This window comes from Emys orbicularis, chromosome 6 (genome assembly GCF_028017835.1).
Source record: "Emys orbicularis isolate rEmyOrb1 chromosome 6, rEmyOrb1.hap1, whole genome shotgun sequence".
NCBI classification, from domain to species: Eukaryota; Metazoa; Chordata; order Testudines; family Emydidae; genus Emys; species Emys orbicularis.
The window spans coordinates 93,888,738-93,907,147 of NC_088688.1; the positions used below are offsets into that span (position 1 = coordinate 93,888,738).

The window sequence follows — 18,410 nt, forward strand, 5'->3', positions numbered from 1 at the left end:
AGAGACATCAATGGCTGGATTGATTTCCTAGGAAATCTGCAAATTCTATTTGCTCCCACTAGACACAGGGACATTTTCTAAAAGAAAGGAAGCAGCGTTTTTATTTTATTGGGCAGTATCAAAACAAGCTTTGTCGCTTGAGTCCTTGTTAGCATTTTGAGTTACACTAATGTTTTAGGTTATGGTTTTTAATATACTGTATTTCTTTATACAGATATTTCTGCCTAATGCAAATAAGCTCTCTTGTTGTTACCTGTTTAGAACAGAGTAGCTTAGGTCTAAATACTAGGGCACTCATGCAACATAGTAAAAAGGTATTTTTATGGTCTTCTGCACTCATAACACAAGGCACATATTTACAGAGCTAAATTATTTCTTTATTATGAAAGCACCAACACCACATTCTTCAAAATTACTGGAATTTTATTTGCCTCAGGCTTATGACTTGCAACCAAAGACATTGTGCAAAGAAAGCAAAGATTAAGTACACTTTAGGGAAAAGGTAATAATCCACATTGGTAACATAAAAGGTCAGTTTGATGAAAGAAGCCATCCATTACACTATATAGATTGCAATATTCAATAGCATTTTTCAACCCAACTTTTTTTAAAATCAAGAGAGAAAAGCAAAGTTTACAGTAGACATAAATGTTATAGAATTTGAAAAGCATTTTTTTCTGGAGATAGAGCATAAAGTGAAAAAAATGTATATGGACAGGGTGGGGTGGAGGCTAACTACTGTACATTTATAAGCTTTTAAACAATGTTGCATATATGTACCACAGTGTAAAAAAAACAAAAAAAAAACAAAACACACAGAACAAATAAAAACCTTGAAAACTGCCTGATGAAAAATAAAATAACCAGCAGCTCTTCATGGCTTTTCCTGGTTATCAATGCTACAAAAGACATATTTTTTCGTCTTTCAGATGCCATTCAAAAGCATCTCATCAAATGATAAAACCAGGCACAATCAAACCATTACCAAGCTAAACCCAAACCCATAGAAATATACTATCAACCCACATTTTTCCATCAAAAGCTTTTTTTTTTTTAAATCTTTTGAGGCCCATTTGGTCACAATATGTTACAATTTTTTTTCCTTTTTTACACCATGATATCCATAAGTTTGTCTGGCACTACCCTAAAGCTAGTTTATAGAAGATGAGACTACAGAAACAACCCAATGTCTATCTGACAAAATGAATTCACTGGGTATAAAATGACAGAAGGGAAGGAGAGAAGAGATTAAACTCTATGGATCACTCATCGTCACTTCCACTTGCTTCTGACTGGTCCTGGAAGTAAGAGACAAAACAAAAAGGTCAGAGATTCTTTGCCAGCGATTCTTTGGATTGTAATACAAAAGGAAGAAGAAAAGATAGTTAAATTGACAAATCAGGATTGCCTTAGGAAAGGCGCCACACTGTTAATATTTCTGCTCCATGACATTTCATGCTCATTGCTGTGAGTCTCTTCAGAGAAGGGAAGAGCTGGAGAAAGCAGTGTCAGGAAACATTAGTTCCTTTCTGTCTGCCCAGCAAACTTGTTAAAAATATTCGGCAAATTTTGCCCTAGTGTGTTGGCATGAATAGAAACATCTATGGTAAATTCATAATCTTTAGCATTTTGGGGGTAAGGGTGAAAGTGAGAAAATCTTGTGTGCCCCATTTTTGAATTTTAGAAGTGCAAAGGAAAGCCTGAACATCTGAAAAACAAGCTCCAAAATAGCCTGTGTTCAGACACTTCTGTGCCTTCATTATTTAGCACTAACTCCTATTTCCAAAGGCTGGTTAAAAGAAAAAGTTGTAAAGGACTCCTTTGCAAGATTCACAGCAAAGTTCTTTTTCTCACTTCAGAGGTTTTAGTGTAAGTTCTTTGTGGATTTCTTTTAAGTCTTTTTAGAATTCAGGTGGCCCAAATCTCTCTCTCTCAAGCACACTTTGATGCACAAGTTTGCTTAATATTTCTATACACAAAGAATCGAAAGTTGTGATTATGGGTAGAATGGGGGAGAAGGGCAATAGCTGCAACTATTTCCACTGCCTTAGTGACTAAAACTTACATTTTCATCCTGATCCTCATCACTGTCATCATCGCTCACGACAGGCTTGGCTTTTACCCGGCTCTGTCGCTTCTTGCCTTTCCCTTTGTCCCGGCTTTTCTCATCCTTCTTATTCAGCTTGATTTTCACTTTCACAGATTTTGCTGCAAAAATAGACATGAATGTAACAGCTGTCATTACAGTAGAACCTCAGAGTTACGAACACCGGAGTTATGAACCTCTTTTGGAATTGAAAGTACACAATCAGGTGAAGTTTAAAAAAAAAAGATTTGACAAAAATAAAGAAACTGTTTCGGTGCTTTTTCATTCATATTAAGATGGTTAAAAGCACCATTTTCTTCTGCATAGTAAAGTTTCAAAGCTGTATTTAGTCAATGTTCAGAAGTAAATTTTTGAAAGAACCACCATAACGTTTTGTTCAGAGTTACGAACAACCTCCATTCCCAAGGCGTTGGTATCTCTGAGGTTCTACTGTATTTTCTTCTCTCCCCCTTTTCTCATTCAATACAGAAATTAGCTGTCTAGGACCACAATACAGCTTCTTAACACAATCTCTCTGTTCATGAACATTCTCCTCCTGTAACAGCCTGAAAAGATCCCTTCCCCTCTGTGTTCTTTATCATGCCTTTGGAATATCTGAAGTAGAGATATTTGCTTGTACTTGTATTTTCCCTGATAGTTCAATAAAAAATGTCGTTTCCTTGAGCTGATTAGCTTCATCCTCGCTATGCAATTAAAGTGAGTGGGGTGGCTGCAGGCTGCATTTGGTTCTGGGATCACTCTCTGATAACTGCTGTGCAACAGAATACATTTTATTTTCAAAATCATTTTTCTCTGTGGACAGAAAGTATCTGCTTTTAGTTAGAGCCAGGTAGTGCTGCTTTAAATCACACAAATACCAGATAGGGTAATTGGCCATCTTCAGGTAGGTAACTTTCTGAATAGAGCACTAGGGTCTGACTCCAAAAGATAAGCTCATTTCCAAATGGCGGAATCATCTCCTCTTATGTACTGTAAAATAACTGGTTGTTGCTAAAGGCAATGTGTTCTAAGTAATAAGGGTCCTATATGGTTAGCAGAGCTGTGATTAGAACATGTGAGAAGAAGAGGTTTGTATGCAAGCAGTAGCCACAGGGACATGCCATTACAATGGTCTGCACCAGAAGCTGGCAGTTTGCTAATAATTTTGGAAGTCATCCAAAAGTATTTCTGCAGAGAGTTTCAACTCTGCTTGGGTCTTCCAACAGCAGTTCGGGCAAGGAGCATATGTTTACAACCAACTAAACAGAGAAAGGTTTCAGAGTAGCAGCCGTGTTAGTCTGTATCCGCAAAAAAAGAACAGGAGTACTTGTGGCACCTTAGAGACTAACAAATTTATTAGAGCATAAGCTTTCGTGGGCTACAACCCACTTCTTCGGATGCATATAGAGTGAAACATATATTGAGGAGATATATATACACACACATACAGAGAGCATGAACAGGTGGGAGTTGTCTTACCAACTCTGAGAGGCCAATTAAGTAAGAGAAAAAAAAACTTTTGAAGTGATAATCAAGATGGCTCAGTACAGACAGTTTGATAAGAAGCAAGTGTGAAAATACTTACAAGGGGAGATAGATTCAATGTTTGTAATGAATCTATCTCCCCTTGTAAGTATTTTCACACTTGCTTCTTATCAAACTGTCTGTACTGAGCCATCTTGATTATCACTTCAAAAGTTTTTTTTCTCTTACTTAATTGGCCTCTCAGAGTTGGTAAGACAACTCCCACCTGTTCATGCTCTCTGTATGTGTGTGTATATATATCTCCTCAATATATGTTTCACTCTATATGCATCCGAAGAAGTGGGTTGTAGCCCATGAAAGCTTATGCTCTAATAAATTTGTTAGTCTCTAAGGTGCCACAAGTACTCCTGTTCTTTAAACAGAGAAAGAAGAGCACACAAGGAATACTACAAGGAGGTCAGTCAGTGGCAAGCTGGTTCACTGTATGGGTAAGTCCCCCCTATGGGCAGGTAGGAAAAAGGAACATTTCTATAATTTTTGTGGGTTTTGGGTTGGTTGGGTGGTTTTTTTGTTTTTGTTTTTGCCTAGAGATGCTTGAAGTCTTTGGCACAGTTCTAAGAGATGTGGCCAGAACAGAGCAGCCAGCCAACAAAGTCAGGGTTGAGAGAACCAATATAGCAAATTTGGTAACAAACTGCTTGCATTAAAATGGCCAATGGAAAGTCTGTAACCAGTTTCCACATACAAACTGGAAAGACTGAGTACCAAGTGAAACCTGCTTCCCTCTCTCAGATTTGAACTGGTGACTTACATTCTGACTCTGACTCATCTTCCTCATCATCTTCCTCATCGTCATTGCTTTCATCCTCGCTCTCATCCTCTTTGGCAATCTTCTGTCGGGCACTCTTGAAGACTGACTGGAGAACAATAGAATCCTCATAAATCTGCAACATGAAAGCAAACCTATGTCAGAACTGAAAGCCAAGCTTCATCAAAAATTCACAGCATGGAACATTATTTTCTATGCAAACCCACAGAGAGGGTGGCCCTTTTTTTCATAACAAGTAACAAAGCTTGTTGCATGAATTTTACAAGAAATGCCAACGTTGAATTTTTCATGATCCAAATGAAGAAGCCTGCTGACAGTGCATCACAAAATATAAGTCCCTCAATGTATTAACTTTTAAACGTCCAATTAGAGGGGGAAAAGTCCATCCTAGCACGCACGCATTCATTTTTCTTTTTATTGTATATTGTCATTACTACTCTAACTATAGTATATTTTCCGTTAGATCATAACTATTTTGGGAAGCATTCAGAATGAGTCTTCAAATACAAGCTCCCTAACTATGATCCGGATTATAGTCTAACAATATATTTAATGGTGACAAATGTACCATCCTGATACTAATTATCTTTAATGGTTAAGAAGTCCAAGCTGACTAATAAAAAGAATCTGTGCTAAGCAGTTTACTCCTTCCTATTGGATACAAAAAGACTAAAACATCAATGCTCATTTTTAAAAGGCTTCTTTATTAAAATTTCTGAGGCTGCTAAGCATCTTTGGTCCATCAGCTTTCATCTTAACCTTGTCTAAAGAGCATCTATGAAAGAGAGGAGCGTGTCTTACTTGTAATATTTTTATCAGAGTAACACAACAGAACTATCAATCTAAATGGCTTGCAAAAGAAGCACTGAAACTTCATAATCATCTTTGCAAATGAACTCGTCCATGCTGCTACACAGAATTTAGGAGTGATGTATTAGACAACTGAATGTATATTTCTACACTAGCTTGGATTATTCAGATAGCTCAAAGGTACTTTAGAATCACAAACATTTATCCTGACTAAACTTAAAACCAATTACTATAAGATTATATATACAAACATCTATTGTGGGGGTGTATTGGGTTTACTAATCATAATGATTGAGAGCCTTAGCACTCTTACTAGTTCACTGTATTATTTAACAAGTCCCTCTGTATGGGACAGGGGCAATTTGTGAGCAAGACAAAGCAGACTTTGGCAGCCATCACAACCCCTACTGTTTATGAACTGCATCACTACACAAAAGATCACCAAAGCTACATAATTCTTCTCTAATGCTTCAAATGGTTCTGATGCCAAGTGGTAAGGATAACCTGGATCATAATCTGTTACATGGAAAGATAAAATGAACCTTGCTTCAAAACAAATTACTACCTTTGGGCCAAATTCTAAATCCCCTAAAGTCAATGGCAAAACTCCCAGGGAGAGAGGAACCAGATTAACTGATTATAAAGCCAGAAAGGACCAATGTGATCATCTAGTCTGCCCTCTTGGATAACACAGGCCATAGGACTTCCCTGAATTAATTTGTGTTGGAACTAGAATGTATCTTTAGCAAAAGATCCAATTTAAATATTTCCAGTGATGTAGCATCCACCACAACCCTTGGTAAGTTGTTCCAACAGTTGTCCTCGCTGTTCAAAATGTGTGACCTATTTCGAGTTTGAATATATCTAGCTTCAACATCCAGCCATTTGATTTAGTTTAGACCTGTGTCTCCTAGACTGAAGAGCCTTCTATTATCAAATTTCTATTCCCCATGTAGGTGGTTACAGGCTGATCAATCACCCTTTGCCCAGCTCTTGGCTGAGCTCCTTGGGTCTATCATTAGAAGGTATGTTTTCCAATACTTCAATCATTTTTGTGGCCCTTTTCTGCACCCTCTCCAATTTATCAACATCTTTCTTGAACTGTGGACACCAGAACTGGACACAGAATTCCAGCAGTGGCCGCACCAGTGCTAAATACAGAAATTACATAACCTTTCTACCCCTTCTCAATATTCCCGTTAACACATCCAAGGATCTCATTAGTCCTCTTAGCCACAGTGTTGCAGTGGGAGCTCACGTTCAGCTGATTTCCATGACTGTCAAATATGTTTTAGTTACAGGTTGGGGGGACTCTATCCTGGGAAGCAGTAAGTATGGCCAGCATTATTTGTTTCTAGATTTAACACTTTACATTTGGCTGTATGGAAATATATATTGTTTGCTTATGCCCAGTTTACCAAGTGACTAGATTGCTCTGTATCAGTGACCTACCCTCTTCATTATTTACCACGCCCCTAAACTTTGGCCCATCTGCAAATTTTGTCAGTGATGCTTTTGTGTTTTCTTCTACGTCACAGATAGAAATATTAACTAGCGTAGGGCCAAGAACTGATCCCTGCGGGACCCCCACTAGAAACTTATCTGCTCAGTGGTGATTCCCCATTTACAATTACATTTTGAAACCCATCAGGTAGCCAGTTTTTAATCCATTTAAAGTGTGCCAGGTTAGACAGTACCAAGTCAAATGCCTAAGAGAAGTCTAAGGGCTTGTCTACACTGGCACTTTACAGTACAGCAACTTTCTTGCTCAGGGGTGTGAAAAAACACCTCCCTGAGCGCTGCAAGTGTCAGCACTATGAAGTGCCAATGTAGACAGTGCACTAGCGCTGCACTGGTAGCTATTCCCCTCGTGGAGGTGGTTTTTTTACAGCACTGGGAGAGCTCTCTCCCAGAACTATGCTGCGACTACACAAGCCATGTGCTTTAACGTTACTAGTGAAGACGTGCCCTAAGTGTATTTCATTAATACTATTCATCTTATCAGCCAAACTTGGAATCTCATCAAAAATATATCAGGTTAGTTTGACCAGATCTATTTTCCATAAACCCATATTGATTTGCATTTATTATATTATATTTCTTTAATTCTTTTATTAGTTGAGTCCTGTATCAGCAGTTTCATTATTTTGCCCAAAATTGATGTTAGGCTGACAGGCCTTTAATTACACTGGTCACCCCATTTACCCTTTTAAAATACTGGTATAATAATTTTCTTTCCGTCCTCTAGAACTTCCAAAATTTTCCAAGATTTATTGAAAGTCAACATTAATAGTCCAGGGAGCTCCTTTTCCAGCTCTTTTAAAACACTTGTATGTCAATTATATGGACCTGGTGATTTAAAAATATTTAACTTTAGTAGCTGCTGTTTAACATTCTCCTGAGTTATTGTTGAAATGGGGAGTATTTCATCATCATCATCATGACATGAATACATCCTACTTTTTGCCCAAATACAGAACACAAATATTTATTGAGCACCTTTTCTCTTTTTCTGCATTATTTATCATGGACATTTCTACCATTTCCATCTATTAATGGACCAATACCATTGTTAGGATTTTGTTCAGTCCCAATATACTTAAACTCCTCCTTATTGTCTTTAACTATGCTAGTCACTGAGTCTTCCTTGTGTCCTTTTTTCCATTTGTTGTTATATATAAAAACAACATTTATATATATAAATGTATAGCTGCTTTAACTTTTCCTCTAAGCCAGAATGACTTTTTAACAGAGTAGCTTTCTTTCTTAATTATGGCTTTTTGGGCCTCTAGTAAAATATTCCTGAACAGTTCCCAATTTTCATACTTTTCTATTTAGATTCTTTCTCCCAGACAATTTGGCTCAAATCTGTTGTTAGCTTTGAGAAACTGGCCGTTTACATTTATTTATTTATATATATATATATGTATATTATTGGTTTGTACTTTATTCTGTTTATACAAAACAAATGTAATCAAGTCATGATCACTAGCATCTAAGCACCACTAATGTTTAGATCTGAGATCAATTCCTATTAATCTGTCAAGAATAAGTTTAAGACAGAATTTTTCCCGGTATCGGATGCAATACTTCTGAGTTAGGAAAATGTCATAATTTTCAGAAATTCCAAGGACATTTTAGTGCTGACAACACAAGACATCCAGCATTAGACCTCACATTGTAATCCCCCATAACAATGCAGCTTTCCCCCCTACACACTATAGATCAGTGGTGGGCAACCTGCGGCCCATCAGGGTAATCCACTGGCAGGCTACGAGACAGTTTGAGCCGCTTCCCGCAGCTCCCATTGACCACGAATGGCGAACCGCAGCCACTGGGAGCTACGGGCGGCCATGCAAATGTAAACAAATTGTCTGGCAGCCTGCCAGCGTATTACCCGAATGGGCCACAGGTTGCCCACCACTCTTATAGACAGACGTTTAAGGAGCCAGTGTGAATTGGTGGCCGATAGCAGACACCAACTTGTACCCCATATTGTGCCTTATCTATTAGTACACTGATTCATAAGCATGCAAGATAATTTGCTTATGAGCTGTCAGTGACTTGGAAACAGGTAATGCTATTTTGACAGAATGCCTTTCTGTCTCTTTTTCTGCCCATTTGATCCTAAATAGGAAATAGTCAGTGATTACATTTCAGTCATGCAACTCTTGCCACTAGTTTCAATAATACCAACTAGGTCAAATTTATGCTCACAAATGAGTAATTCTAATTCCTCTTTTCTCTTACCCAGGGCCCTACAGTCGGTGTATAGGCAATTAAAAATTTTCTTCTCTTCATGTCTCTTGGTGCCTGGATTAATTCTCTTCTCAAGATCTTGATTTTGTTCTAAACGAGTGCTCATTTGTTCCCCCCTTTTGCCCTTCCCCTTTGTTGTTTGTTTTAATGCCCTCCTGACTAGTCTAGGAAGCCTTACCCCCAGAAGATTTGGCCCTTATTGTTTTATAAATGTATCTCACATCGAATTAATGGAGTATTTCAGTCTTCTCATCTGTCACCCAGACTTTCTGTATTCTTTCTACTAGGATCACCATTTACCTTTATGTCTTGCATTCATATGGCAGAACACAGACCTACGCATAAATCCATACCCAGCCAAATCCTGCATCCTACACCTGCCTGAGATGAGAGACCTATAGAATTGTCATAAGTGATCTATTCTCTGGACTTTAGCAATTCAGGGAGAATTCATTAATACAATCTTTCAAAATGGATGTCCTTCATCAACCAGCAATATCAGTAAAGGAATATCTACACAACACAAATTTACTGCAATGTACAGAGCCCACAAAGCACATAACTCCAATGGCACTAGGTGGCCATAAACTGGTTTTCCTCAGCAGAAGATTCTTCCACTGGAGGGGTGGGGATGTAGTGCCAGCTGGAATGAATCTGCTGCTGCACCATTCCTCTGCATCCTCGCTGCACTCTGGTAATCCCAAGGTGATAAAAGGATCCTTAGGGACACAGCCATTTAGTGTAGATTAGAACAGGCCCGTGACTGTTCTAAACTATGCCAGGGACAGCACAGAACTGTACCCAGAATCAGGGAGCTACAACCAACTCCTTTGTGGCCCTTTTCCTCCAGTTGTATCCAGTGCATACTATATGCAGTAGAGCATTTGGGCCTCTGTGTCTATCACAATTCAAACAGAATTTTAACAGAGGTCTTATACACAGAGTTATCACTGAGCAACAATAGAAATTCCATGATAAAGCACTAAAGACAATGGAAAATAAATGAAAAATACATGTATGCTTAATTTTAACACAAATGCATATGTGGTTTCAATCAGACCTGCGATCCCTCCAAGTTGAATGTCTGAGCATTGTGACACAGCAACATGACATCTTTCTCCAAGTCACCAAGGCTACGGTACTTATGGTTACGAATTCTTTCCTATTGTGTTTTTTAAAAAGGGGAAGAAAAAGAGACAAACAAAAGACAGGACAATTGGTTAACACTGTGTTGTAATCTTGAATACAAATATGAATGCATTAATATTAGAAATCCCTACTAGAAATGTCATAACTATGTGGAATGACACATATTGCCTGATTTTATTTATTTACTTATTTATTTAGAAAGAAATGTCTAAAACAGTTCTAAGTCGTGTAAGGTCCAAAAGCAAAGTAAAGTTATTCAACTGCTGTGTGGAGCTGAAGGGACAGAAGCAGCAGAGACTCTGCACTGCTGTGTGTAAGAAAAGAGATTAATACCAGGTATCTTTAGCTCACTAGGGAGATGGGAAACGGGGAGGGAATTTGTGGAAGTGCCAGGGGCATGGATACAGCATATGGATACAACATTGATCCTCCTGGCCACAGAGGTTCAATGGATTGCATACACTATCTCCCCACATACTCAACAGTATCTGGATGTAGCCCGGCTACTCCAGAAGTTGATTCAGATTTAGAAGGATGATATTCCGGAAGGTTGCCAGTGTTCCAGAAGAGGAACAGAGATGGCTGAATGAGAAGGGATGCTGGCTGAGACTGCGAAACTACAAGAAGTGGGATTATCAGAGAACCCTGAGAGGAGAGACTGTGAAACCCTAGGACAAAGGGTGAGCTGAGGAATTGTTTTTGTCTGTAATAGGCTTATGTTTGGACAAATAAACCTACATATAGGAGACCGGGCTTATCAATGAGTGCTTGTTCATCTGAGGAGAAGCCCCAGTGCATCGTGTACGGTGGAGAACACAGGCACCTCAATTGGCCCCGAAACAAGGGTGAGGTGGATCTTTGGTGCCCAAGGAAGAGGGGGGGAAACTGAGGAAGGGTGCTGCAGAGCAACCTTTGGCCACAAGGTTTTGGCCACTATATTAGATGGCAATTCCGTGTTTAAAATCTAGGCCTCAGAACATATGCCAATTTGTAATGTCCAAAAAGATCACAATTGGACAGCCCCAATATTTCTACGTCCAGAAAGAAAAGGTATGAAGAAATGCCCACTCCCAATTAAGATGCCTACCTTTATTTTTTTGAAGTCCACTGGTTTCCTAATTAACTCATAATATTCTGGTAATTCTTTCCTAGATGGGAGCTGAATGAAGACTTCACTTAGCTGCCGTCCTGAACTGTTGAGAAAAACAAAGACACAGTGCAGACAATTACTGTAGCTTTGCAGTGAAAGAAAAATGTACACAATAGCGATCACCAACCATAAAAAATAAGCACGCTTTTCTTTCAAAGGATCAAGGATCAGTTCTGTTCAGAATAATCACCAAGTTCAATCATCATGGATTCGTGATTTGATACTGTCCAATTTTTATGTTCTCAGCCATTGTGACTTGACAATTACAAGAGTCCCTGCCCATTGTGATATTAGAGGTAACTCAACCAATCAACACTCTTACTCTACAGCTAATTAAACAATTTAATTTGCTGTACAAGGGAGACTGCACAGATGGTTACTTGGCTCAACTACCTCACTCATGCAACATAAAATATCCTAAACACATGTAGCCCTTCGCCATAGCACACACCCTTCATTTGCCACCCACGCAAATCAACACTATCTCCCAGCATCTCCCACCCACCCTCTCTCCTATTTTCCAGAAAGCCAGAAACTTGAGCAGCAAAGCTGCAAGTCATCACTACTATCTATTAGCGCTTCTGTAGGTATTTGATAGTGAGATCAGAGTGGAGCAGCTAGTCTCCATAGGACAGTCTTCTGCTAAACCTGAAGCTATATCTGTCAAACAAGTCCACTGCAAGTCATTCTGTCATGGACCTGGGGGAAGTGACCTGGGGAGGGGGAAGAGAGATAGTGGGATAGCGGGGCACTGTTCTCCTTTGATGCCCTGTAACCAATACAGATATATGAACAACTAGATATCTGTGTTCTTGGGGGTTAGAGGATAGAATCCATTGGCTAGGGACCTCATGTTCTAAGGGAATGATGAGGAGTAAACAGTTTCTCACCTCTGCTTACTTTTACCACATGGTCCCAGATTTCTTAATCAGTTTGCTTTCCTCACACCTACTACTCTTGTGTCGTTGCACTCTGACACCCCTCCCCTTTTATATGCGGAATTTGATAGCGAGAAAAAAATAAGAGATATTCCAAGCACAGCTTCTTATATCATGGAAGAGAAAAGAGACCAAGACTCCACCAAGTCTACTAGGAACTTTACCAAGCAGACCTAATTTACCTCAGAAGCACTTAGATACTACAATGACAGGCACTACAGAAAATCTTAAAATGGACAGACAGATAATTCTATTCCAAAGTCTTGTTTTGACTTTGGGAGAATAACACTGAACTGTATTTAGCAGTTGCATGCTAAAGGGTACTAGTCTCACTGTGATACTCAGGATGGGAGGAAGAATTGCATGCATTTATAAGGGTTATGAGCACAAATCCTCTACGAGTTGCAGCCACCCATGGATCCATCCAATGAAAGTTGACTTCTTTGATGAGGTCAAAGGCGGTAAAAACGCACCCAGCAACAAAAAATACCTTTTAGGTTTACGTGTAGGGATTTTTTGGAGGCAAAGTTAGAGAGATTGTAAGAAAAACTTGATTGATGCCTTACTATGGGGTTACTACTACATTCTCATAAAATAATATGATGTAATACAATTAATTTACAATTATTTATATACATGTATAAGACCCTGGTAAGGATCCCATAGAGGGCATCAGACAGGCTTCCATGATAAAAACCCATTTGTCTGTATGTGCATATTATAGGCAGCACTAGTAGCGCTGCCTATTATTAAGGTTGCCTGACAGCTCCCAACGCTATTTTCAGTTACTTATAATTTTGTGAAACGTTAACCATTTGGGCCAAAATTTTCCACACCAGGTGTCTGCCTCAGGCTGATTTATTTTTATTTTTGGGGGGGGAGGGAAGAGATTTCAGCCTAAATGGTTCAACTGTTTGAGATTGAGGATAGGAAAGGATATGTTGTTTTTGCCCATTAAAATTTCTGGCAATCTTTTATTTGAAATGCTTTTCTTCTAAATTTGGCAGGAGGTGGCCTTTGTGTCAGAGGTACCTTTGCTGTCCCCATAAATATCCACCCCAATTTGGCCAAGTGTAGTGAGTCGGTGTGGCTCCCCTCCTGCCCAGAAGAGGGAGCACCCTTGCAGGCCCCCGAGTGGGCGGAGCCATCGCCGCCTGTTCCCGCCCCCCGGAAGTCAAGGGGCGGGACAGGAAGTATAAAGGCCGGCCGCCGGAGCTCAGTCTGGGCCCAGCCACCGCAGGGAGCTCCTGGCCGGGAGACCTCCAAGGCCCGAGGCCATTGCCCTAACTGGCCGGAGTTACCCCGGGCCCACTACGAGGAGGAGCCGCCGGAGCCCGTCCCCTCCCGTCGTTGGGAGGAGCCCGTGGAACTCCCCCACACAAACCCCGAAGACGAGACCGTGCCGGAGCCCCTCCGCCCCTGCTGTTACCCGGAGGAGCCGCCCGAGTGCAATTGGCCGGATTTCCCGACGGAGCTGCCGGACCTGCCACCAAGCCCCGGCCGAGAGGAGCCCATGCTGGTGGACTGGACCGGGCCCGGTGCCACGGACGAGGTAGGCCCTGAGGGGGATCTTGGAAGTAGCCCGGGGGTAGCCGACCCCGGTCAGGCTGCAGATGCATGTGAGCCAATGTCAGTGTGTTTCGGTCAGGATACCCCACTGACCGGCAGCGGCAGTAACCGCTGCTAGGGCCCCGGGCTGGGACGCAGTGGAGTGGGTGGGCCTGCGTCCCCCCCTGCCACCCCCACTCACGGGTGGCAGGCTTCCCCCTCACCCAACGCTCAGGTAGGAACCTGGGCCTGATTAACTGTTTGTTTGCTCAACCCCTGCCCCGCCCTGACCCAGGGCCTGGGCCCCTTAACTGCTTGTCTGCTCAACTCCTGCCCCAAAAGGGTTTGAGCTGTGATTGTTTGCCTGCCCAGCCCCTGCACCAGAGGGCCTGGGCCCCTGAACTGTTTGCCTGCCCAGCCCCTGCACCAGAGGGCCTGGGCCCCTGAACTGTTTGCCTGCCCAGCCCCTGCACCAGAGGGCCTGAGTCCTGAGCTAACTGGTTGCTTGTTCTGTCAGTAGGGAGTCGGTGTGGCTCCCCTCCTGCCCAGAAGGGTCGAGCCCCGGCACGAACCCTTTACACCAAGTTATAAACTTTTTTTGGGGAAAAAAAAAGTATAGTTTGTACCTACTCAGACACTTGCTGGAGCTTACCAGCTAAAATCTCTAAAGAGTCTGTCCTCACTGAGCATACTTGAGCCTCTCACAGCTCCTAGTACTGATCAGATAATGCATGCACCATCCCAGAGAGTGATGGAACATGCTCCAGCCCAGCAGTATGGGGGGGCAGAAGGACATTCCCTGTAATGGCTGCTCCAGGCTGGGTGCTGGAACTGAGAGCAGGCTGTCCCTTCTGTCCTCTCAATGACCTTCCTGCAGGCACCCAGGCAGCACAGAGGAGGCAGCTGTCTGATTCAAATGCAGAGGGGACAAAAGCTGGACCAGAGGGGAAAGAAAGGAGTAGATTGGGACAAGGAGTCTAGAGAGACTGGGAAGTGGATTGGTGGTGGTGGGGGCAATGGAAACTGCAACTGGGAGTTTGGGATGTGGGGAAACTGACACTAGCTGGGCAAGGAGATTGGAGCTGGCATGGAAGGCAGGCTGGGCCTGGGAACTAGATGACTGGGAGGATGACACACTGACATTGGACAAGGAGCTGGCAGGAGGGGAGAGATTGGAAATGGCTAGGCAAAGAGACTGGGACAAGGAGCCCGGAAGAGGGAGTGGGAATGGGAGAGACAGATTTGATGAGGAGCGCAGGGAGGGACATTGGGAGCCAGCTTGGGGAAGGGGAAAGAGATTGGACAAGGTGCTTGGAGAAGGAACTGATACTGGCTGGACAAGGAGACTGAGACAGGTTGGACAAGACAGGGCAAAAGGGGTCAAAGCTTGAGGGAGAATGGGCAGAAGAGTCTGTGTCCCCTAGAGCACACTCCCCTCCAGAGCCTAGAATGGAACCCAAAATTCCTGAGTCTCACCAGTTATCTGCTGTGAGCAAGTATTTGTGAACTCCACAGTCAAAGTGACTCATTCCCTCTGGAGCTGGTCCATATAGAGAATGACAAACTACTATTGCTATCAGTTACTCCATTAGCTCAAGTGGTACAGGTCTATGTGGAGGAGCTAAAGGTTCCAACCCTGGTGATGACCCACAGAGGTGTCATTATGATATCACATGATAGAATTTATATTGTTTCCAGTTTGTTTTTATACACCTAGGAGATTACACACACAAAAACTAAGAAATCTTTACAAGTGGCCACAAAAAGTGTATTCCTCATTTTTTGAGTGCTTGACTTAAAATCCTGGTGTCTAATTTACAAAAGTGCTAAGCACTCAAAGCTGCAAATGAAATAGGACTTGTACTTTGAACATATAAAATGCTGTATAATGCTAAATCATGAAAAATCATGACCTAGTGCAGGGATAGTCAATTATTATAGTCATGACTGGAGTACAGGTATTGAAGGCTATGTGCTGTTCAGGAAAGACAGAAATAAAGGCAAAGGTGGTGGAGTAGCATTGTATATCAGTGATGAGGTAGACTGTAAAGAAATAAGTGATGGAATGGATAAGACGGCGTCTGTCTGGGCAAAAATAGCATTGGGGAAGAAAGCTACTAGAGCCTCCCCTGAGATACTGCTTGGGGTGTGCTACAGACCACCGGGATCCGATTTGGATATGGATGGAGACCTCTTTACTTCATTAAAAAGATTAAACACTAATGGGAATTGTGTGATCATGGGAGACTAACTTCCCAGATATAGACTGGAGGACAAGTGCTAGTAATAATAATAGGGCTCAGATTTTCCTGGATGCGATAGCTGATGGATTCCTTCATCAAGTAGTTGAAGAACGTTTTGGTGAGTAGTGAGGACCTCATAGAAGAAATGGTTGTAGGGGACAACCTTGGTTCGAGTGATCATGAGCTAATTCAGTTTAAACTAGATGGAAGGATAAACAAAAATAGATCTGGGACTAGGGTTTTTGATTTTAAAAGGGCTAATTTTAAAGAATTAAGGAAATTAGTTAGGGAAGTGGATTGGACTGAAGAACTTGTGGATCTAAAGGCGGAGGAGGCCTGGAATTACTTCAAGTCTTACTTCAAGTCAAAGTTGCAGAAACTATCAGAAGCCTGTATTCCAAGAAAGGGGAAAAAATTCATAGGCAGGAGTTGTAGACCAAGCTGGATGAGCAAGCATCTCAGACAGGTGATTAAGAAAAAGCAGAAAGCCTACAAGGAGTGGAAGATGGGAGGGATTAGCAAGGAAAGCTACCTTATTGAGGTTAGAACATGTAGGGATAAAGTGAGAAAGGCCAAAAGCCATGTAGAGTTGGACCTTGCAAAGGGAATTAAAACCAATAGTAAAAGGTTCTATAGCCATATAAATAAGAAGAAAACAAAGAAAGAAGAAGTGGGACCGCTAAACACTGAGGATGGAGTGGAGCTTAAGGATAATCTAGGCATGGCCCAATATCTAAACAAATACTTTGCCTCAGTCTTTAATTAGGCTAATGAAGAGCTTAGGGATAATGGTAGGATGACAAATGAGGATATGGAGGTAGATATTACCGCATCCGAGGTAGAAGCCAAACTTGAACAGCTTAATGGGACTAAATCGGGGGGCCCAGATAATCTTCATCCAAGAATATCAAAGGAACTGGCACACGAAATTGCAAGCTCATTAGCAAGAATTTTTAATGAATCAGTAAACTCAGGGGTTGTACCGTACGACTGGAGAATTGCTAACATAGTTCCTCTTTTTAAGAAAGGGAAAAAAAGTGATCTGAGTAACTATAGGCCTGTTAGTTTGACATCTGTAGTATACAAGGTCTTGGAAAAAATTTTGAAGGAGAAAGTAGTTAAGGACATTGAGGTCAATGGTAATTGGGACAAAATACAACATGGTTTTACAAAAGGTAGATCGTGTCAAACCAACCTGATCTCCTTTGAGAAGGTAACAGATTTTTTAGACAAAGGAAATGCAGTGGATCTAATTTACCTCGATTTCAGTAAGGCATTTGATACGGTTCCACATGGGGAATTATTAGCTAAATTGGAAAAGATGGGGATCAATATGAAAATTGAAAGGTGGATAAGGAACTGGTTAAAGGGGAGACTACAACGGGTCATACTGAAAGGTGAACTGTCAGGCTGGAAGGAGGTTACTAGTGGAGTTCCTCAGGGATCGGTTTTGGGACCAATCTTATTTAATTTTTTTATTACTGACCTTGGCACAAAAAGTGGGAATGTGCTAATAAAGTTTGCGGATGACACAAAGCTGGGAGGTATTGCTAATACAGAGAAGGACCGGGATATCATACAGGAAGATCTGGATGACCTTGTAAACTGGAGTAATAGTAATAGGATGAAATTTAATAGTGAAAAGTGCAAGGTCATGCATTTAGGGATTAATAACAAGAATTTTGGTTATAAATTGGGGACACATCAGTTGGAAGTAACAGAGGACCTCGGAGTATTGGTTGATCACAGGATGACTATGAGCCGCCAATGTGATTTGGCCGTTAAAAAAGCTAATGCGGTCGTGGGATGCATCAGGCGAGGTATTTCCAGTAAAGATAAGGAGGTGTTAGTACCATTATACAAGGCACTGGTGAGACCTCATCTGGAATATTGTGTGCAGTTCTGGTCTCCCATGTTTAAGAAGGACGAATTCAAACTGGAACTGGTACAGAGAAGGGCTACTAGGATGATCCGAGGAATGGAAAACCTGTCTTATGAAAGGAGACTCAAAGAGCTTGGCTTGTTTAGCCTAACCAAAAGAAGGCTGAGGGGAGATATGATTGCTCTTTATAAATATATCAGAAGGATAAATATCAGGGAGGGAGAGGAATTATTTAAGCTTAGTACCAATGTGGACACAAGAACAAATGGATATAAACTGGACATTAGGAAGTTTAGACTTGAAATTAGACGAAGGTTTCTAACCATTAGAGGAGTGAAGTTCTGGAACAGCCTTCCAAGGGGAGTAGTGGGGGCAAAAGACATATCTGGCTTCAAGACTAAGCTTGATAAGTTTATGGAGGGGATGGTATGATGGGATAGCCTAATTTTGGCAATTAATTGATCTTGATTATTAGCAGGTAAATATGCCCAATGGTCTGTGATGGGATGTTAGATGGGGTGGGATCTGAGT

The 18,410-nt window shown here is 41.4% G+C and overlaps 1 protein-coding gene across 1 annotated transcript in view; it reads right to left on the reverse strand.

The window, feature by feature from the left end:
• Positions 1-1,051: 1,051 nt before the first annotated feature.
• The window catches only part of SMARCA2 (SWI/SNF related, matrix associated, actin dependent regulator of chromatin, subfamily a, member 2), a 181,596-nt gene continuing 164,237 nt past the window's right edge, over positions 1,052-18,410 (reverse strand). The window contains exons 31-35 of the mRNA XM_065406865.1: positions 11,206-11,311; positions 10,030-10,131; positions 4,383-4,515; positions 2,066-2,208; positions 1,052-1,298 (exon numbers count right to left, since the gene is read on the reverse strand). Coding sequence (XP_065262937.1) covers positions 1,263-1,298; positions 2,066-2,208; positions 4,383-4,515; positions 10,030-10,131; positions 11,206-11,311 — 520 coding nt within the window. The 3' untranslated portion in view covers positions 1,052-1,262. The remainder of the gene's footprint in view (positions 1,299-2,065; positions 2,209-4,382; positions 4,516-10,029; positions 10,132-11,205; positions 11,312-18,410) is intronic.